Source organism: Calliphora vicina, chromosome 2, assembly GCF_958450345.1.
Source record: "Calliphora vicina chromosome 2, idCalVici1.1, whole genome shotgun sequence".
Classification (NCBI taxonomy): Eukaryota; Metazoa; Arthropoda; class Insecta; order Diptera; family Calliphoridae; genus Calliphora; species Calliphora vicina.
This window is the reverse complement of record NC_088781.1, coordinates 21,879,729-21,896,935: the sequence shown is the minus strand read 5'-3', so window position 1 is coordinate 21,896,935 and position 17,207 is coordinate 21,879,729. Positions and strand designations below refer to the sequence as shown.

The window sequence follows — 17,207 nt, the reverse complement described above, 5'->3', positions numbered from 1 at the left end:
AAGTTTGCCAGCTACTATGGCAAAATAGGATTGGAATATTGATTTAACTTCGTTAAATCTTCCAAAAAGAAGCTGCTCAAATGTCAAAATCGAAGCAGTGAATGAAATCATTGTTGAAAATTTAACTATATCAAGAAGAATACCTCTACAAATCAATGAAGATCTCCACATTTATAAAATTCAATTAGCACAAGAACAGCTAACATTCATTGAATAGACCATAATCAGCCCAAGCTATAGACAAGTTTAGTCTTCTAAAAACTGGCCGCTCAAATGTCAATATCGAAGCAGTGAAGGAGTTGCTGAAAGTTTAGCAATATCAATAAGATTCAAGATGATGTTGGTGAAAGTTTTGCAATATCAATAAGAAGACATTTACAGATCACTGAAGATCTGATTCTCCATGCTTATGAAATTCAATTAATACAAGAACTAAAGCTTCATGGCAATGAACAGCGAAGACAATTCACTAAATGGACCAAGAATGTTATTATCCCAAGCTTGAAATCACATTTTCACTTTGGAAGCTTCGTTAATCAAGCAAATTTCCGCATTTATGGTTCAGCGGACCCTCATGTGATGGTCGGAAAACAAACGCTCTAGAAGCTTCATTGGATTCTACTTCCTCGAAAACGAGGATCGTTAAGCAGGGACTGTCACTGTTGCTCGTTACAACGACATGACATGAGAGTGCTTTCTTCCTAAGTTACATGATATTAATGTCAACGTTAAGTAGGTGTCACATAACAAAGATACCCTAAAACAGTCCAATTTCTGCATGAGATATTTTGTAGTCGTATAATCTCGTGTGATTTAACCCTATTGAAATATTGTATGGGGTTATTTGAAATCAAAGGTCTGTGACAACAAGACTAAAAATACCGAGTTAATGAAATTCTGTGTTATGCTAAATTTAGATGCAAAGCCATATATGGCATGGAGGCTATTTCGATAACCCTATCTTTTTTTAATTGTGAGAATCTCTTTATAACCACCAACTGTATGAGCTCTATTCCGAAAATGATGAAGTCTGGTAGATACTATGATGGTTGAGTCACTTTTCGTGAATGGAAGTGTTCCAGTATGAATGTTACTAGATAGAATAAGCTGAGTTACTAGAAAGAAAATTAGTTGGGTGCCCCAATAGTCTAGACAATAGTATGCTATTAATCTGAGGGTTACGGGTTCGATTCCCGCTAAACACTCTGGGTGTATCTGCAGACAAGCCAAAAGGCTTCGTAGTTTGTGTTTGTTTTAAAAAAAGTACCAAGTGAAAAAAAATAGATCTAATGAGAACTACCAAGAAAATCACCCCTGTTCTACTTTCTCAATCTCATTCCATAACCCAACCCTGTTAGCTTAGACTTATTAAAAGCTCTTGCCATTCTCAGAATTCTTATGACTGTGGGAACAAGAAGCAACCGCCCATCATGCAGTGTTTAATATTACGAGTGTCCTCACAACAATGACAGTTTCTTTTGTAAACAATTTTCTAAGTGTGTCGCTAGGTTGTATCTATGTTACTATTTTATTTATAATCTATTCATTTTTCCAACACACAATACATTGTCAATAGAAATGGTACCCCTGAAGAGCAAAACAGAACAGAACACAGCAATATAGAAGAGGAGGTGGACAGGCTGAGGACACATTTAATAAACGATACATGGAGAACTTTAACTCAGGTCATGCTGAGTTTTTGTGGGTGTAAACCATGTCATGGGTGTTGATTTTTAAAAGTAGAAGCTCTTTTTTCTCTTCAGTGCTACAAACTACCAGTATATATAAAATTGCTCTTGTTGTTGTCGTCATTGCTGTTGTCATTTGTTGTATGTTGTATGTATGAATTTGATGTTAAGTTCGCCTCGTTGCTGTGATAAGTGGGGCATGTCATACATAGTTGTTGGCTGCTTGTATGTCCAGTTCATCTAGTAGTATATAAAACACATGCAAGACTTTTTTCTATCATTTTTTTTGCCATTTAATTTTCTTTCTTGCTGGTTTGTATACTCCTTGTTGTATCCTGAAGTTTTGTGTTGCTGACATTTTTGTTTCCGTTGCTTTAATTTTTGCTTTTGTTGTAGCCGCTGCTGCTGATATTGCTATTCATATTGCTGTTTTTGTTTTTCCCTTTGTCATTATAGGCTCCTGAAGTGTTGCTAAGTGGTTTATTTGTGTAACAATAACAACAATAATTAACAATTTACAAAAGTGTCATTCATAATTAATAATATTAATGAGAGAAATACTAACAATTACAATTTCTACATTAAATAACAAACAAAAAAGGCAACCACAATGAAGTATAGCTATAACAAAAGGAAAACCAGTTGAAACTAACATTTAAAAAAAAGACACTTAAAACGGTTCTAAACTTTCAGCATAATAAGAGGAATCTGAAAACAAACTTTATTTATTGGGGGATTTTTTTTTTTAATTTTTAGTTTTAATTTTGAAACATTTGTACAATCTACATTTATTCAAAGTAATGGTGGTTGATAGGTAGGTTGATTCCGAGCCAAACGAATGCTCTGCTCCAAAGTGAAGCTTATTAAAATGTCTGGCCACATATCCTGGGCGTTTTTCGGCCAATTACCTTAGCGCCATGGATATTTAGCTTTGGGCTCGATACGGCTGGTTGGCCGGGCTTTATATACGATCTCTTACGCTTCGGGTTATCGTAATGGATACATTTTTCAGCGCAAGTAATGATTCTGTAAAAAAATTATTTTCTTTATAGCATTGAAGCATTATTTCGTTAAAATCATCTTCAAGGTCTCTCAGCTTCAACAAGGATGGCACCCAATTACCTTGCTATTTGCTCACAAACGTTTTGAAATTGCTGCTTGAGTAGCTCCCAATGCTTTTCAAGCTCTTCTTGAATTTTACAAAAATCTGCATGCTTGCAATTCTTGGTCTTCAAACTTTTTTTGGCTGACTTGGGCGATCATTGTCTTCCGTGTCAAAATCACCACTACTGAACCTCACAAACAGGGCAGAATCGAAATTTTTTGGAAATAAATCAGGTATTTCTAAACGGCTGGTTCGATCGGGATAAAATTTGACGTGACCGTAGCCGAGGAGCATTCGAGTTTAAGTTATTAAAATGGATCCTACAAATGTTCCAGGGGCGGAGCTATAGGGGCTCAAAGTAGGGTACCTTCGACATCCGATTTCAAAGACTTTTATATTCTTGGAAAGCGCTCTGGTAGGTCTTGAAAAAACATGCTTGCGTGTGCTATTTATCTGTTCTAATTTTCGAGTTATAGTCATTTAAATATTGAAATTTTAAAATTTGGCCATACCTATTTTAAAAATTTGGACCGAATGGACTCGAATTTTGTTTGTTAGTTAGACAACTAAATTACCAATAATATACAAAAGATTTCAAATCAATATCTATTATGGATCCAAAAATAAACGATTTTCAATTTAAGTATTAAAAAAATAGTAGATTTTTGCTGTTTTTTGGGCGAAAAGGTGACGTAACTCTTTTTTTATTAAAAAAAACTTTCTTTAACAATTTTATGTTTTTCTGTAAGGTATTTACGGAGAACATTTTGGTATAAAAAAAATGTCCCATTTTTTGAATATGTCGCCCCTACGTCCTTCGGAATTTGACCTATTTTTTACCAAAATTTTTACTTTGGGCCACATGTTCTAAAAACCCAAAGCTGGGATCAGAAAACGGAAAGCATCTCTAGAAACCTTGATGTGTTCCCTATTTATCGCCAAAGTATTTCCCAGCCCCGAAGGAAACGTGGACCCTATAGGCAAAATTGTAAAAAATACCATTTTTGGGATTTTCGCTCCAATTTTTAGGAATTGCGGAATTCCCTTTGACCTAGAATTAGAATGACAAACTTTAAAAACGCTGAAAATTTCATTGAGTTTCGTTGATAAATAAAGATTTTATTACATATAACATAATTATTGAGTCTCAAAAACTAAAATTGAGTCTCTAAAACTAATTTATATCAAAATTTTAATAGGATTGCAAATATTAGGAACAATTTGATCCACATTTTCTACGAGCTTTATTTTTTTGTTTAGATAAGTTAATTTTTGGTCTTACAAAAAAAATTTCAAGTCAATATCTCAATTAGGTTCAAAAATATGCCACTTTAAAACTCCGTATTTCAAAAATATTGCACTTTTTCATACCAAAAATTAACTTATCTTCCGAAAGACGTAGTGGCGACATATTCAAAAAATGGGACATTTTTTTTATACCAAAATGTTCTCCGTAAAGATACCTTACAGAAAAACATAAAATTGTTGAATGTTCTTAAAGAAAGTTTTTTTTTAATTAAAAAAGAGTTATGTCACCTTTTCGCCCAAAAAACAGCAAAAATCTACTGTTTTTTTAATATTTAAATTGAAAATCGTTTAGTTTTGGATCCATAATAGATATTGATTTGAAATCTTTTGTATATTATTGGTAATTAGTCCAAAATTACGCCCTATATTTTATAGCGGGCCAAGGTATGACCAAATTTTAAAATTTCAATTTTTAAATGGCTATAAATCGAAAATTAGAAGAGATAAATAGCACACGCACGCATATTTTTTTCAAGACCCAGCAGAGCGCTTTCCAAAAATATAAAAATCTTTGAAATCGGATGGGAAACCAAAAATTGGCACGTGTTTAAAAATTTTACATGTCGAAGGTACTCTATATTGAGCCCCCATAGCGCCGCCCCTGGAGCATTTGTAGGATCCATTTTAATAAATTAAACTCGAATACTCCTTGGTTATGGTCACGTCAAATTTTATCCCGATCGGACCAGCCGTTTAGAAATGCCAGATTTATTTCCAAAAAATTTCGATTCTGCTCCACTGTGCAAACCATCTCTCGCACATTGAAACCTATTGACCACATTCATGGTAAGCCTTGCTCTTGGGTGAATTGTGCTGCTTGCAAACAATTGAAAATTGCTGATTGAGTAGCACCCAATGATCTTGCAAGCTCCTGATGAGTTTTATATCAATCTGCATGCCTGCAATTCTTGGTCTTCAAACCTTTTTGGCTAACTTGGGCGATCTTTGCCTTCCGTCTCAAAATCACCACTACTGAACCTCACAAACCATCTCTACATCATTTAAACCGATGGACCACATTCACCATAAGTCTTGCTCTTGGGTGAATTGTGCTGCTAGCAAACAATTGGAAATCTGCATGCCTCCAATTTTCAAACTTTTTTGGCTGGCCTGGGTGATATTTCTCTTCCTTGTCAAAATCACCACTTCTAAACCACGCAATCAATTTCTCGCAAGTCGAAACCTATGGAACACATTCACCATAAGCTTTAGTGAACAATCGGTTTACTTCAGCGTCACTTTTTTCATATTAACCTTTAACTTATGAGGTGGTGGTAAATTTTACACCCACTTTTCATTTTTTTAAAGTTTTAACAAAAAGGCTTGCGAAATAAAGTGCCTGGATTTTTGTTTCAAATAAAATTTTGCTTTGTTTTTTTAATTTTTTTAAATTAAAATTGTTGTATCTTTTTTTTGAAAAGCAAATATTACCGAAAAAATGTTTTTTAAAGTAAAATTTTTTGCAAAAATTATAAGGTGTAAAATTTACACCACATCTGTGACTATGTCAAAAATTTTCACGTCAAAAGTTAAAGGTTAAAGAAGTAAAGCAAAACTTCCCGTATATGACTCTTCGATGGCACATAATTCGACATTTTCGAAACAAACAAAAGCTTTGGTGTTTACACTAAATGTTCAATAACTAACTGAGAATAAATGACAGATATGTACCCTTCAAAATGACATATAAGTTATTAAAATAAAAAACCTCTTTCGAAAAATAAGTCATCTATTGTAAATCCTACATTTTAAAGTCATACACCCAATATAAACAAAATTAATTGTTAATAAACCTTAAATATTTTAATAATTTTGGATTCATTCAAATAAATTTAATCGCTTTATATGCTAAAAATTATAAAAAAGTTAACTAAAATGTTAAATTGATAAAATATGAATATTTTTTCTTCAAAGTTATTTTTTAACATATAAACTACTAAATTATGTTAAACCTGCAATTTAAACTCCATAACACCTGGAATAAAATCTCAAAGACAACAAAAAAAAAACACAAATATCCTGAATTTTGTTTACTTGCAACTTTATAAACTCACACAAACAAATATAAACAACTACATTATCCTAAACTAAATTCAAAATTTATATCCTTAAAGAACGTTACGTTTTTTTGTTCATATCATTCCTTGCCAAAAACGCAAAAAAAAAATATAAAAAAACGAAACCCTCGTAAAAAATAAAAATAACACAAACTTCAACATCATGCAGACAAAAACGAAAAAAAAATGAAAAAAAATACAAAGACGAAAATTGAATTTTTATGTTTTACATAAAACAATTCTTATGCAAATTATTAATCCATCTATAAGCAACAAGACGTACTCTACCAACAGAAATACAAATAAAAATATAACGTAATAAAAAACTTGATGAAATAAAAAATGATTTTTCTTCCTTTTTTTGGCATACGTTTTAAATGCCAAAGACGGAACCCCTCCCCTTCCCAAAGAAATATCACTATGAGTTGTCAATTTACACGCATGTTTTGAATACTTTCTTCTCCTTTACACCAAAAAAGGTGACAGTTTTCTTTACTGTAGCCACATAGAAAAAGCTATAAAATATAGAAAAAAGAACCAAGAAAAATAAAAGGTGTAAATTGCTAACATAACTTTAGGTTATAAAAACACCAAAAAGGCAAAAATCCCCACCAGACTAGAGAGTAAAAATAGTCGCTGTAGAAAACCCTGAGGTTGTGTGAGCGAAAAAATAATAAATAAACGCTTTAGCGAGTGATAAAAAATCCATACATTTTTATTAGAAAATTTGAATTAAATAGCAAGGAAATGATTTTAGTATGGGGAAAATTGATATGACTTAAATGTTGGAAACTAATTTAAAACAAGTAAAGAACTTGAAATCATTTCATGAATTATTAATTTTTGTCATAGTACTTATTCATGCCGAATTTATTTTAGGGGCATATAATGAATAGATTACTTTAAATCTTAGAGTAAGATGATTTTGAAAATCACTTCGAGGATGAACAAAATTATAGTCAAAGTAAAATTCACTACAAGTTAGTTCTACGCAGACTAACAGTGCTGTCCTTATTATGATACATATATAATTTATATTCCTAGAAACTTATTTAAAGAATTTAGATATTTATTGAGGAATTGACATCTGAAAATTTGTTAGAAGATCTAATTATTATTATAAATATTTATAGGCCATTGTGGTTCCAAATTCAAATGAAGCTAAACAAAATTATTTAGTAGCTTTTTTATACGGATTTTGGTGTTAGATTCCAAAAATTATGTTTGAAATTTTCTGCATTATTTAGTTTTTGAGCTACAGTAAGGTGTAGATATAAAATAATATTTTTACAGGGAAATTTTTTAATTTTTTTTTAAACAAACACAATCTGCGAAGCGTTTAGCATGTCTGCAGACCTCAGATTAATAGTCCAGCACACTATCGACTTGTCTATCAGGGCACCCTAATTAGGGATTAAAAAAATTAAAAGTTTATCAAAAACTTGTTTTAAATACATTGTTATCTACAGTAAAATTCATATCAATAAATTTTTTTCTTTAAAATAGGGAATATAAGAAAATGATCTTTGGAATGCACAGTATTATTGAGTATATAAATTTAACAATTTATATACTCAATAATTAGTTAATACTTTTGGATCTACATTTTTCCCTTTTAACCTCAAGTGAAGAAACAGAGTATAAACAAGTAAGAGAGCTATATTTGGCTGTGCCGAATCTTATATACCCTTCACCAAATTATACTTAAAAATATTATTTTTTTAAAATATTTTTATTCAAAAGTTTTTGTCAGTTTATCAGAGACGCTATTCGAATAAACATCAAGTGAGTGCATAAAAGTGTGCTGTATTTTCTAGTGAATTCTTGTAAATTATAAAGTGTGTCTGTATTTCTGCGAATTTATAAACGTGTATAAAAAACACTGAGCGACTACTTAATTCTGTTGTTGTACATTTGAAATAAATAAAGAGTTGTAACAATTTTTAAACTACTAACGGTCATTTTCACAATGTACGATTATTTAATTTTAACCGGAAAATTAACTAACTGTCGGTTTATTTAACGGGGACCATTTAACCAACGGTTACCGATTTACGTTTCACCATCATTTGATTACTTAACCAAAGCATTCAGTAGAAAGTATGGCAATAATGCATACATTTGTTTACGAAAAATAGTGTAATGAAAGATTGAAATATAAAAAATTGTCTAAAAGACGGCATAAAAAATAATAATTTGTGTTTTCTTAGTGGTATAATAAAAAAACGTATAAAACTCAAAAATATTAAGGTACCTAACTGTAAAATTTACAGAACAAACTGAACAACAATTACTGAAAACCATCAAGGAAAAGTGCACATTTGTTGTTTGGTTTGTAAGTGCAATATCCGGGTGGTATATGGATCACCCCGTGCAAAATTTACTTTTCTTCGCTTTACACTTTTTAAAATTATAAATATTACAAAAATATAAATGTTTTTCCATGTTCTTTTATTATATTTCTTACAATTAAGATGCTAACCGGCGAAATTTATTCGGTTATATTAAAAACAGCAACTTTGTTGTTAAATAGTGTCAGTTAAGAATTAATCGTACATTGTGAAATTCATATTAGCCTAACTTGCGGTTAAAGTTCACGTTAACTTTTAATCGTACATTGTGAAAATGGCCTTATATGCTTTAATGCTTTAATATCAATGTTATGCAATGTACTTTAAATTTTTGTTTTGTTAATATTAGTTTAGTAATGAAGTCTGAATTAAATGTAATTTTATTACTTGTTTTTGTTAATAAAAAATTAATTACGTATTAACGTAGCAGTATTTTTAACTGTTTTGTTTGAAATACTCTTTATATATCCTCAAACACTGTAAAATATTTAAAAACCAAATTTGTTTAAATTAAAAAAATATATAATTTTTCTTTTGTTGATTTAAATGAATTTTAAATTGTCAAGAAAAATCAAGCTTTTTCTTCTGAATGTCATTTGGTTCAAAAATTAGGATTTTTGCAACGAAAAAAATTAAATGGCGCCACTGGAATATCTATAATTGGATAACCATATTGCCTATATTAATGACTTAGTAATCCAGATATAGATCAAAAATAAGTCAAAAATCGAGATTGTCGTGGTTTTTTCCTTATTCCTGATAAAAATTTAAAAATTCGTTTTTATACCCTCCCATAAGTGGTGAATGAGGGTATATATAAGTTTGTCATTCCGTGTGTAACATTGAGAAATATTCATCTGAGACCCAACAAAGTATATATATATTATTGATCCTTATGAAATTCTAAGTCGATTGAGCTATATCCGCCTGTCTGTCCGTCTGTCTGTCTGTGTAAAACACGCTCACGTCCAAAATGGACAAACAAAATTGGTAAACTTGCAAGAAAAATTTTTATTCTTCTCCTAAGTAGTTTGGTATTGAAAATCAGCAAAATCGGTTCAGTGGAACCAGAGTTATGAACCAAAATGTGAGACAACCTAAAAAAAAACATGATAATTTTAAAATTGTTTTTGTTATATGTGCAAATATATTGCAGATAATACCATCAAATTTTGCACAAATTATACTACGGGATTTTGTGAATATCGGTCCATATTTGACCATAGCTCCCATATAAGGTCCACTCTCGAATATCAGTTAAGTACTCATAAATCTGTTATAAATTGCTTTATCATGCTAAAATTCAACAAAAACAAGTAAGAAAGTATGGTCGGTCAAGCCCGACCGATACCCTACACTAAAGAAAAGAGCAAAAAAAAAATTTCTTTTAAAATTTAAATAATTTATATTTTTGAGTGATTTTCGGAAGTGGGGTTATATGGGGGCTATGACCAATTATGGACCGATCACCATGAAATTAGTACGTGTGATTTATGTCTATATGAAAGTTAAATATGTTGAATTTTGTCAGTTTACCAACATTTTTAAGAGATTTATGCACGTTAAAGTGATTTTCGGAAGCGGGTCTATATGGGAGCTATGACTAATTATGGACCGATCGTAACAAAATTTGGTGACATGAATTTTGTATATACAAAACTTATTTGGAGCGGAATTTGTGTAGATAAATATATAAATTAAACATTTATGACCGATAAAGTCCAATTTCTGAAGGACATTTGTATGGGGGCTAGGTGAAATAATGGACCGATTTCAGCCAGTTTCAATAGGCTTGGTCCTTGAGCCGAAAAAATAATATGTACCAAATTTCATCGAAATATCTTCAAAATTGCGACCTGTACTCTGCGCACAAGGTTTACATGGACAGCCAGCCAGCTGACCAGACGGACGGACGGACATCGTTTAATTGACTCAGAAAGTGATTCTAAGTCGGTCGGTATACTTTGAGGTGGGTGTTAGACTAATATTTTTGGGCGTTACAAACATCTGCACAAACGCATTATACCCTCCCCGCTATGGTGGTGTAGGGTATAATTAAGTTTCAATTTAAAAAATTCTTATCTTTGCAAAAACTCAATAAAAACCTTTTTTGTCATATTTTTCAAATGAATTTTTTAATTGTCGAAAGTCATATATATTTTTGAAATCTCAACAAACTGGAGTAGGGTGGGTAAAAATGTTGAAAACTTAATTCTTAAATGCAAATATCTCCTAAGCTATAAAAGATAATTGATAGCTTCGATGAGGAGATTCTAATACATAAGTATGTATGTAATCGGAACACAAATGAAGAAATAGTATAATTTTAAAAATTTAATATACTCGAGGTGTCGTACTTTGGGGACTCCTGGCAGCACTATAAATACATAAATTTACCAAGTTGTATGACGATCGGTCCAAACAAACAAAATTCATTAAAATTATATTGCAAATCAAAAGCGTTTCTAGACTTTCAAAAATCAAATCTTGCTAGAAAATGTTGAATTTGACAGTACTTTACTCATTTACACCTACTGCAGTTGTAGTGCTCCTCTTTAAACAGACATGGTGTCATACTTTCAGGAAAAAAAACTACACCATTTCCAATTGTATTTCAGAAGTTTCTAATTGTATTTCAGAAATTTCCAATTGAATTTCAGAAATTTCTAATTATATTTCAGAAAATTCCAATTCAATTTCAGAAATTTCCATTTATATTTCAGAAATTTCCATTTATATTTCAGAAATTTCCAATTATATTTCAGAAATTTCTAATTATATTTCAGAATTTTCTAATTATATTTCAGAATTTTCCATTTATATTTCAGAAATTTCTAATTGTATTTCAGAAATTTCCAATTGTATTTCAGAATTTTCCAATTGTATTTCAGAAATTTCCATTTGTATTTCAGAATTTTTATTTTATACTTAAAAAGTTTCCAATTGTATTTCAGAATTTTCCAATTGTATTTCAGAATTTTCTATTTGTATTTCAGAAATATCCATTGGTATTGCTATTAGAATTTTCTGAAATACAAATGGATATTTCTGAAATACAATTGGAAAATTCTGAAATACAATTGGAAACTTTTTAAGTATAAAATAAAAATTCTGAAATACAAATGGAAATTTCTGAAATACAATTGGAAATTTCTGAAATACAATTAGAAATTTCTGAAATATAATTGGAAATTTCTGAAATATAATTAGAAATTTCTGAAATATAATTAGAAAATTCTGAAATATAATTAGAAATTTCTGAAATATAATTAGAAATTTCTGAAATATAAATGGAAATTTCTGAAATATAAATGGAAATTTCTGAAATTGAATTGGAATTTTCTGAAATATAATTAGAAATTTCTGAAATTCAATTGGAAATTTCTGAAATACAATTAGAAACTTCTGAAATACAATTGGAAATGGTGTAGTTTCAAATAAAAACTTGTTACAATAGCATATAAAATAAAAACTTTTTTAAATATTCTGACATTTCAAATAACATGAATTTATTTTATTTATTCGTATTTCCCTGCGTCCAGCAAAAGTTTTGCACAGTAGTTGTGTAATAAAGTATTTAGTATTTAAATCCTACTGCAATGTTAAATGCAACAGGCGGGGGACAATAGAAAAAAGTATGTTTGAAATAATGATTTAAACTAGAGAGAGAATAAAAAAAGAATAATTGAAAAAAAACGAACAAGTGAATACAACTTACGGATTAATTTGTGAGGATTGGTTTTCCATGTTGTTGCTGCTGCTAATGTTGCTATTGCCGATGTTATTGTTGTTGGCTAATGAAGTTGCTGATGATGACGGTGGTGGTGGTGTTGTTGGCAAAGTTAATAATCCACTTGATGCTGTTGTGGCCAAAGTATTAGCTAACGTTGTTTTTGGTAACACAGCAGCTGTTGTTGCAACAACCGTGGAATTTATTTGGTTTTGTAAAAGTGTTTGAAACAATGTTGTTGGTGTGGACAAAGATGTTGCTGGGGAATTGGTTGATGCTGCTGCTAATATTGGTGGTGAGCAGGAGTTGGAGGTAGGTTTTGCTAGTGGACGCAAATAAGGATGAAAAGTTTTTGATGTAGTTGTTACATTGACGGCAGCAGAGGCGGAGGCAGCTGTTGCTGCATTGGCAGATTCTAAATATTTGGCTTGATATTGTTGCAGGTGGTGTATATTATTTAAATGATTATTATTGTTAGTGTTGTTGTTGTTGTTTGTTTTGTTGATTATATGATTACTATTGTTGTTATAAACACCCAGTCCATTAGCATGTATGCCAGCAGCAACAGGTGTTGTCACTTGTGCAGCAGGCGTTAACAAAGTCGTTGATGTTGCCAAAGTTGTTAGCAAAGGATTTAGTGTTGTTGTTGGCGGTGTTGTTGCAACTAGATTATTTGTGTTGTTATTGTGGTTATCCACACTATTATTTGTAGCATCCATAAGTTTGTCCGTGCGCAATTTTAGGGATTGCAACATTTTTAGATTTTGTAATTTTGTTTGAGTTTTTTTTTTTTTTATTAAAACTAAAAACTTTAGCTGTTTTTGGTTTTCAGTTATTTGTATGTTTTACTTTTTTCTTTTATTTGGTAACTTTTAATTTTATTTGTTTTATTTTATGTAACTTTTTCAACAGATTTGTAATAGTATTTATTTGTTTTATCACAGTATCATTAATTTCAGATTTAGTTTTCAAAAGCACTTTTTTTCTTGTTGAATTTCACACATTCACGGGTGGTTTATTAAGTATTAAGCAAATTATTTTATTTTTTAAAAACAGATATAAAGGATTTTTTGATATTTTATGTATTCACTAATTGGTAACATTTATTTTATTAATCTGGAAAGAAAAAAATATATTAGTACAAGGATACATGTGTATTAGAAGATTTAAGTAATGTATTTTTAAGGAAACTTAAATTTTGAAAAAATAAATCATTTCGATAGGAATTTTTTTATTTCGCACACTTATAGTTTGGAATTTTAATCTTATTTCAAATCTTGTATGTATCTTAGTGGATCGTTATAGATAGCGAAGTCGATATAGCCATGTCCGTCTATCCGTCCGTATGTTGAAATCAACTTTTCGAAGTCCCCAAATAACTTACATACAAATTTCATACATCAATATCTGCGCAATAGTCCTGGTTCGGTTGCTATTTGAATTATCGAAAAAAGGTCTATAAGCATTTGCTGGCGGCTACAATTTGTTTACAAAGACATTGGACGGGCTTCGACGGTCTTTTTTTTGGCAAAGCTATTATATAACATTCTTAGAAAAAACAATTAGGTCGTGTTTATGTCTAAATAAAAGTTATTTATGTTGAATTTTGTGCATGTACCAACATATTTAAGAGATTTATGCACGTTGAAGTGATTTTCGGAAGCGGGTCTATATGGGAGCTATGACTAATTATGGACCGATCGTAACAAAATTTGGGGACATGAATTTTATATATATAAAACTTATTTGGAGCGGAATTTGTGTAGATAAATATATAAATTAGACATTTATGATCGATAAAGTCCAATTTCGAGAGGACATTTGTATACGGGGGATACGTGAAATAATGGGCCGATTTCATTCAGTTTCAATAGGATTGGTCCTTGAGCCGAAAAAATAATGTGTACCAAATTTCATCGGAATATCTTCAAAATTGCGACCTGTACTCTGCGCACAAAGTGATTCTAAGTCGATCGGTATACTTTAAGGTTATACTAATATTTTTGGGCGTTACAAACATCTGCACAAACGCATAATACCCTCCCCACTATGGTGGTGTAGGGTATAAAAATTAGCGAAAATATAATTCAAAATTTGTTGAACTTCTGGCGCTTCTGTCGAGAAAACGAAATGTTCAATTGAAAAACCCATTTGTATTGGAGGAGAGCAGGTTGTCAGCTTCCGAAAAAACTTAGTTTTTCCAAATTCTGAAGATACCAATTTTCATAATTTTGTCCACCTAGATTTCGATTTGTGCTACAATGGTTCAAAATCGGGAAAAATATTTTTTAACCCGATTTTTTTTTTCCATAAAAAATAATTTTGTCGTAAATTTTATTTTTCTTTTTAAATTTCCAAATAATGTTTTTAAAAAAATTTGATTTTATTTTTTAATTAAAAAAAATAAATATTTTTAAATTTGTTTATCAAAAAATATTTAAAATGTTTATTTTAAAGTATAATATGGTGAAGATTATATAAGCTCTCTTCCTTGTCTTAAGATCACTTTGCTGAATGGTTTAAAATTCGGCTCAGTCGAATATATGTAGCTCTGTTACTTGTTTTCATTTAACTTGCATCGAGTATTTGACAATTAGTTAAACAATTTAAAAAAGTAAAATTAACCATGCTAATTTTATTACAATATATTTTGCTCTTGAAATTTGTTTTTTTATGCTCATAAAATTAAAATGAATCATTTATCATAATTGTTAATTAACAAATAATTTTTAGTGTAATTATAATTAATTAAAGTTGCCATTAATGCCAGACATACACAGACGCTAAAATACAACTAACTATATAAATATGTTGATATACACAGCACTTTTTGTACGTACGAAGAGAACATCACAGACCTAGGATGAACAGTTGGTCTCCAATTATATAAAATGTTTTTTTTTATCAATACTGTTTTGTACAAATGGCAGCAAACTCAAATCTTGTGTACATTTTGAGATATCCTTTATATATCTTCTAATATACATATGGGTGATTTCATGTCAAGTGAACCAACTTTTGAAATCAATGTCGTCCAATCGTGATGAAAGGAAAAGCCTAAGCTTTCTTTTGAGTAAAAAAAAATATAATAAAAAATATTTCAGTTAGAAAAAAAGTTTTAGATTTTTCAAAAAAAAGGTAAAAATTTTATGTCTTGAGTTACAAAACATTTATTTTGATAGATATGCAACTAGCATCCCAATAAGCGACCAAAAAGCTCTTCAAGGAAAAGATTTCTTTTGAGAAAAATTATTTTTATTTTGAAGAAATAGCTATCTAAAGTACTTGGAACACATTTTGCTAAGAACAATAGTTGATAAGTTACATGTATGATCAAAAAACAGCTGTTTGGCCAAAATGTCAAATTTTTCCCCCTCTAACTCAGAGAATTCTTGACCGATCTTGTTGAAAAGTTGTGTCTTAATTAATATCTAATAGGACTAAAGTTGGTTCACTTGATATAAAATCCCTCATATATAAAATTCATAGAGGGGAACCTAGAAAATTAATATTATTTGGTGGCGTTTTTATATATAATCCATAGGTCAACAATAATGCATTGATAACACCAATAATGCTTTTATATTCACCTCCAAAAAGTGGTTAGCTCTGACCTTTTTCCCATCTTTCTGGCAAAGAACGAATCAAGCCATTATAGGATACTCTTTTCCAAAGTGAATCGTATCCAAAAGAGAGCGTTCTGCATCGATAGATATAAATAGTAGTCGAACGAGGCATGGTCTGGAATATAAACTGCCCAACCATTTCATTCTAAATACTTTTTAACAGGTATTGCAACATGTGGAATATTATGGTTTTATGCCTGGCCTCATATTCTGGGCGTTTTTCGGCCAATGCTTGCTTCAAACGAATCAGTTGCGTTCCGTAAAGGTTCCGTGTGATGGTCTGGCCAGATTTCAGCAGCACATTATAGATAGGACACGTTAGGTCCCACAACATACAGAGGATTACCTTAGCGCCATGGATATTTGGCTTTGGTCGATATCTTACACTTTGAGCTATAGTAATGGATCCTAAACTAATTTTCTTTTATAGAGTTCAAGCATCATTTCGGACATGCAAAATCGTCTGTCAAGGTCTCTCAACTTCAATTCGTATGCTTTTGGATGAATCCTTCAGCTCGAAAACTTTTTAAAATTGCTGCTTGAGTAATTAACAGGGATTTTGAGCGCTATTTTTGAGTTTTACAGCAATCCTCATGGAGTAGTGCCTACAATTCTTGGTTTTCAAACTTTTTTGACTGGCTTGGGCGATCTTTGTCTTCTGTGTCAAAATTACTACGGCACAAACCATGTCCCGCAACTTGAAACCGATGGAACAGATTCACAATAAGCTTTGGTGAGCAATCTGTATACTTCAGAGTTAAAAAAGTAAAGCAAAACTTCCCGCACATGACGCTTGACGTTTGTTCGAGAGCAGAATGAATTTGAAGTGATTGAAAATAAATTTTTTCATGCTAATTAAAGAACAGAAGCAACTGAGGAACCCCGGAGTTCAATATTAAGTCGTCATAAAAAACAACGATTATTACTATCACTTTTAGTGAATACACTACGGAAACTCGAAGTAAAATAATACTAATACTCGCGACTATCCTACTCTCCCGCATGTATTGTTTGGCCCAACTACTCGGTGAAAAGTATCTATAATTGAAAATTCCATTAAATTCAACATAATAGTGATAATTCAATACAGCTTTAGAGATAACAGCACAAATTGGACACATGCAAACTTCCAACGATGTGGAAAAAAGCCTGAATAATATAGAAAGTTAAACATATTCCTAAATGGACGAGCCTGCGTTGAGGAATATGTTCTTAGAAGAAGTGCAGACATGTCATGCGTGCTAGAGGATTTGTTCATTGTACATTAAGTTTGGAAAAAAACTTCTTCTCGTCTTTGGAATTTTGCTTTATAAGGCAGGTCACCAATTGCAAAATTTATAAA

At 30.8% G+C, this 17,207-nt stretch overlaps 1 protein-coding gene across 2 annotated transcripts in view; it reads right to left on the bottom strand.

Annotated features, from left to right (window-relative positions):
* The window catches only part of bru2 (bruno 2), a 294,037-nt gene extending 280,768 nt beyond the window's left edge, over positions 1-13,269 (bottom strand). Inside the window, exon 1 of one of the 2 annotated variants that reach the window (XM_065502494.1) lies at positions 12,228-13,269. In XM_065502494.1, coding sequence (XP_065358566.1) covers positions 12,228-12,994 — 767 coding nt within the window. In that variant the 5' untranslated portion in view covers positions 12,995-13,269. The remainder of the gene's footprint in view (positions 1-12,227) is intronic. The other variant, XM_065502493.1, reaches the window with a different exon arrangement.
* Between the last annotated feature and the right edge of the window lie 3,938 nt (positions 13,270-17,207).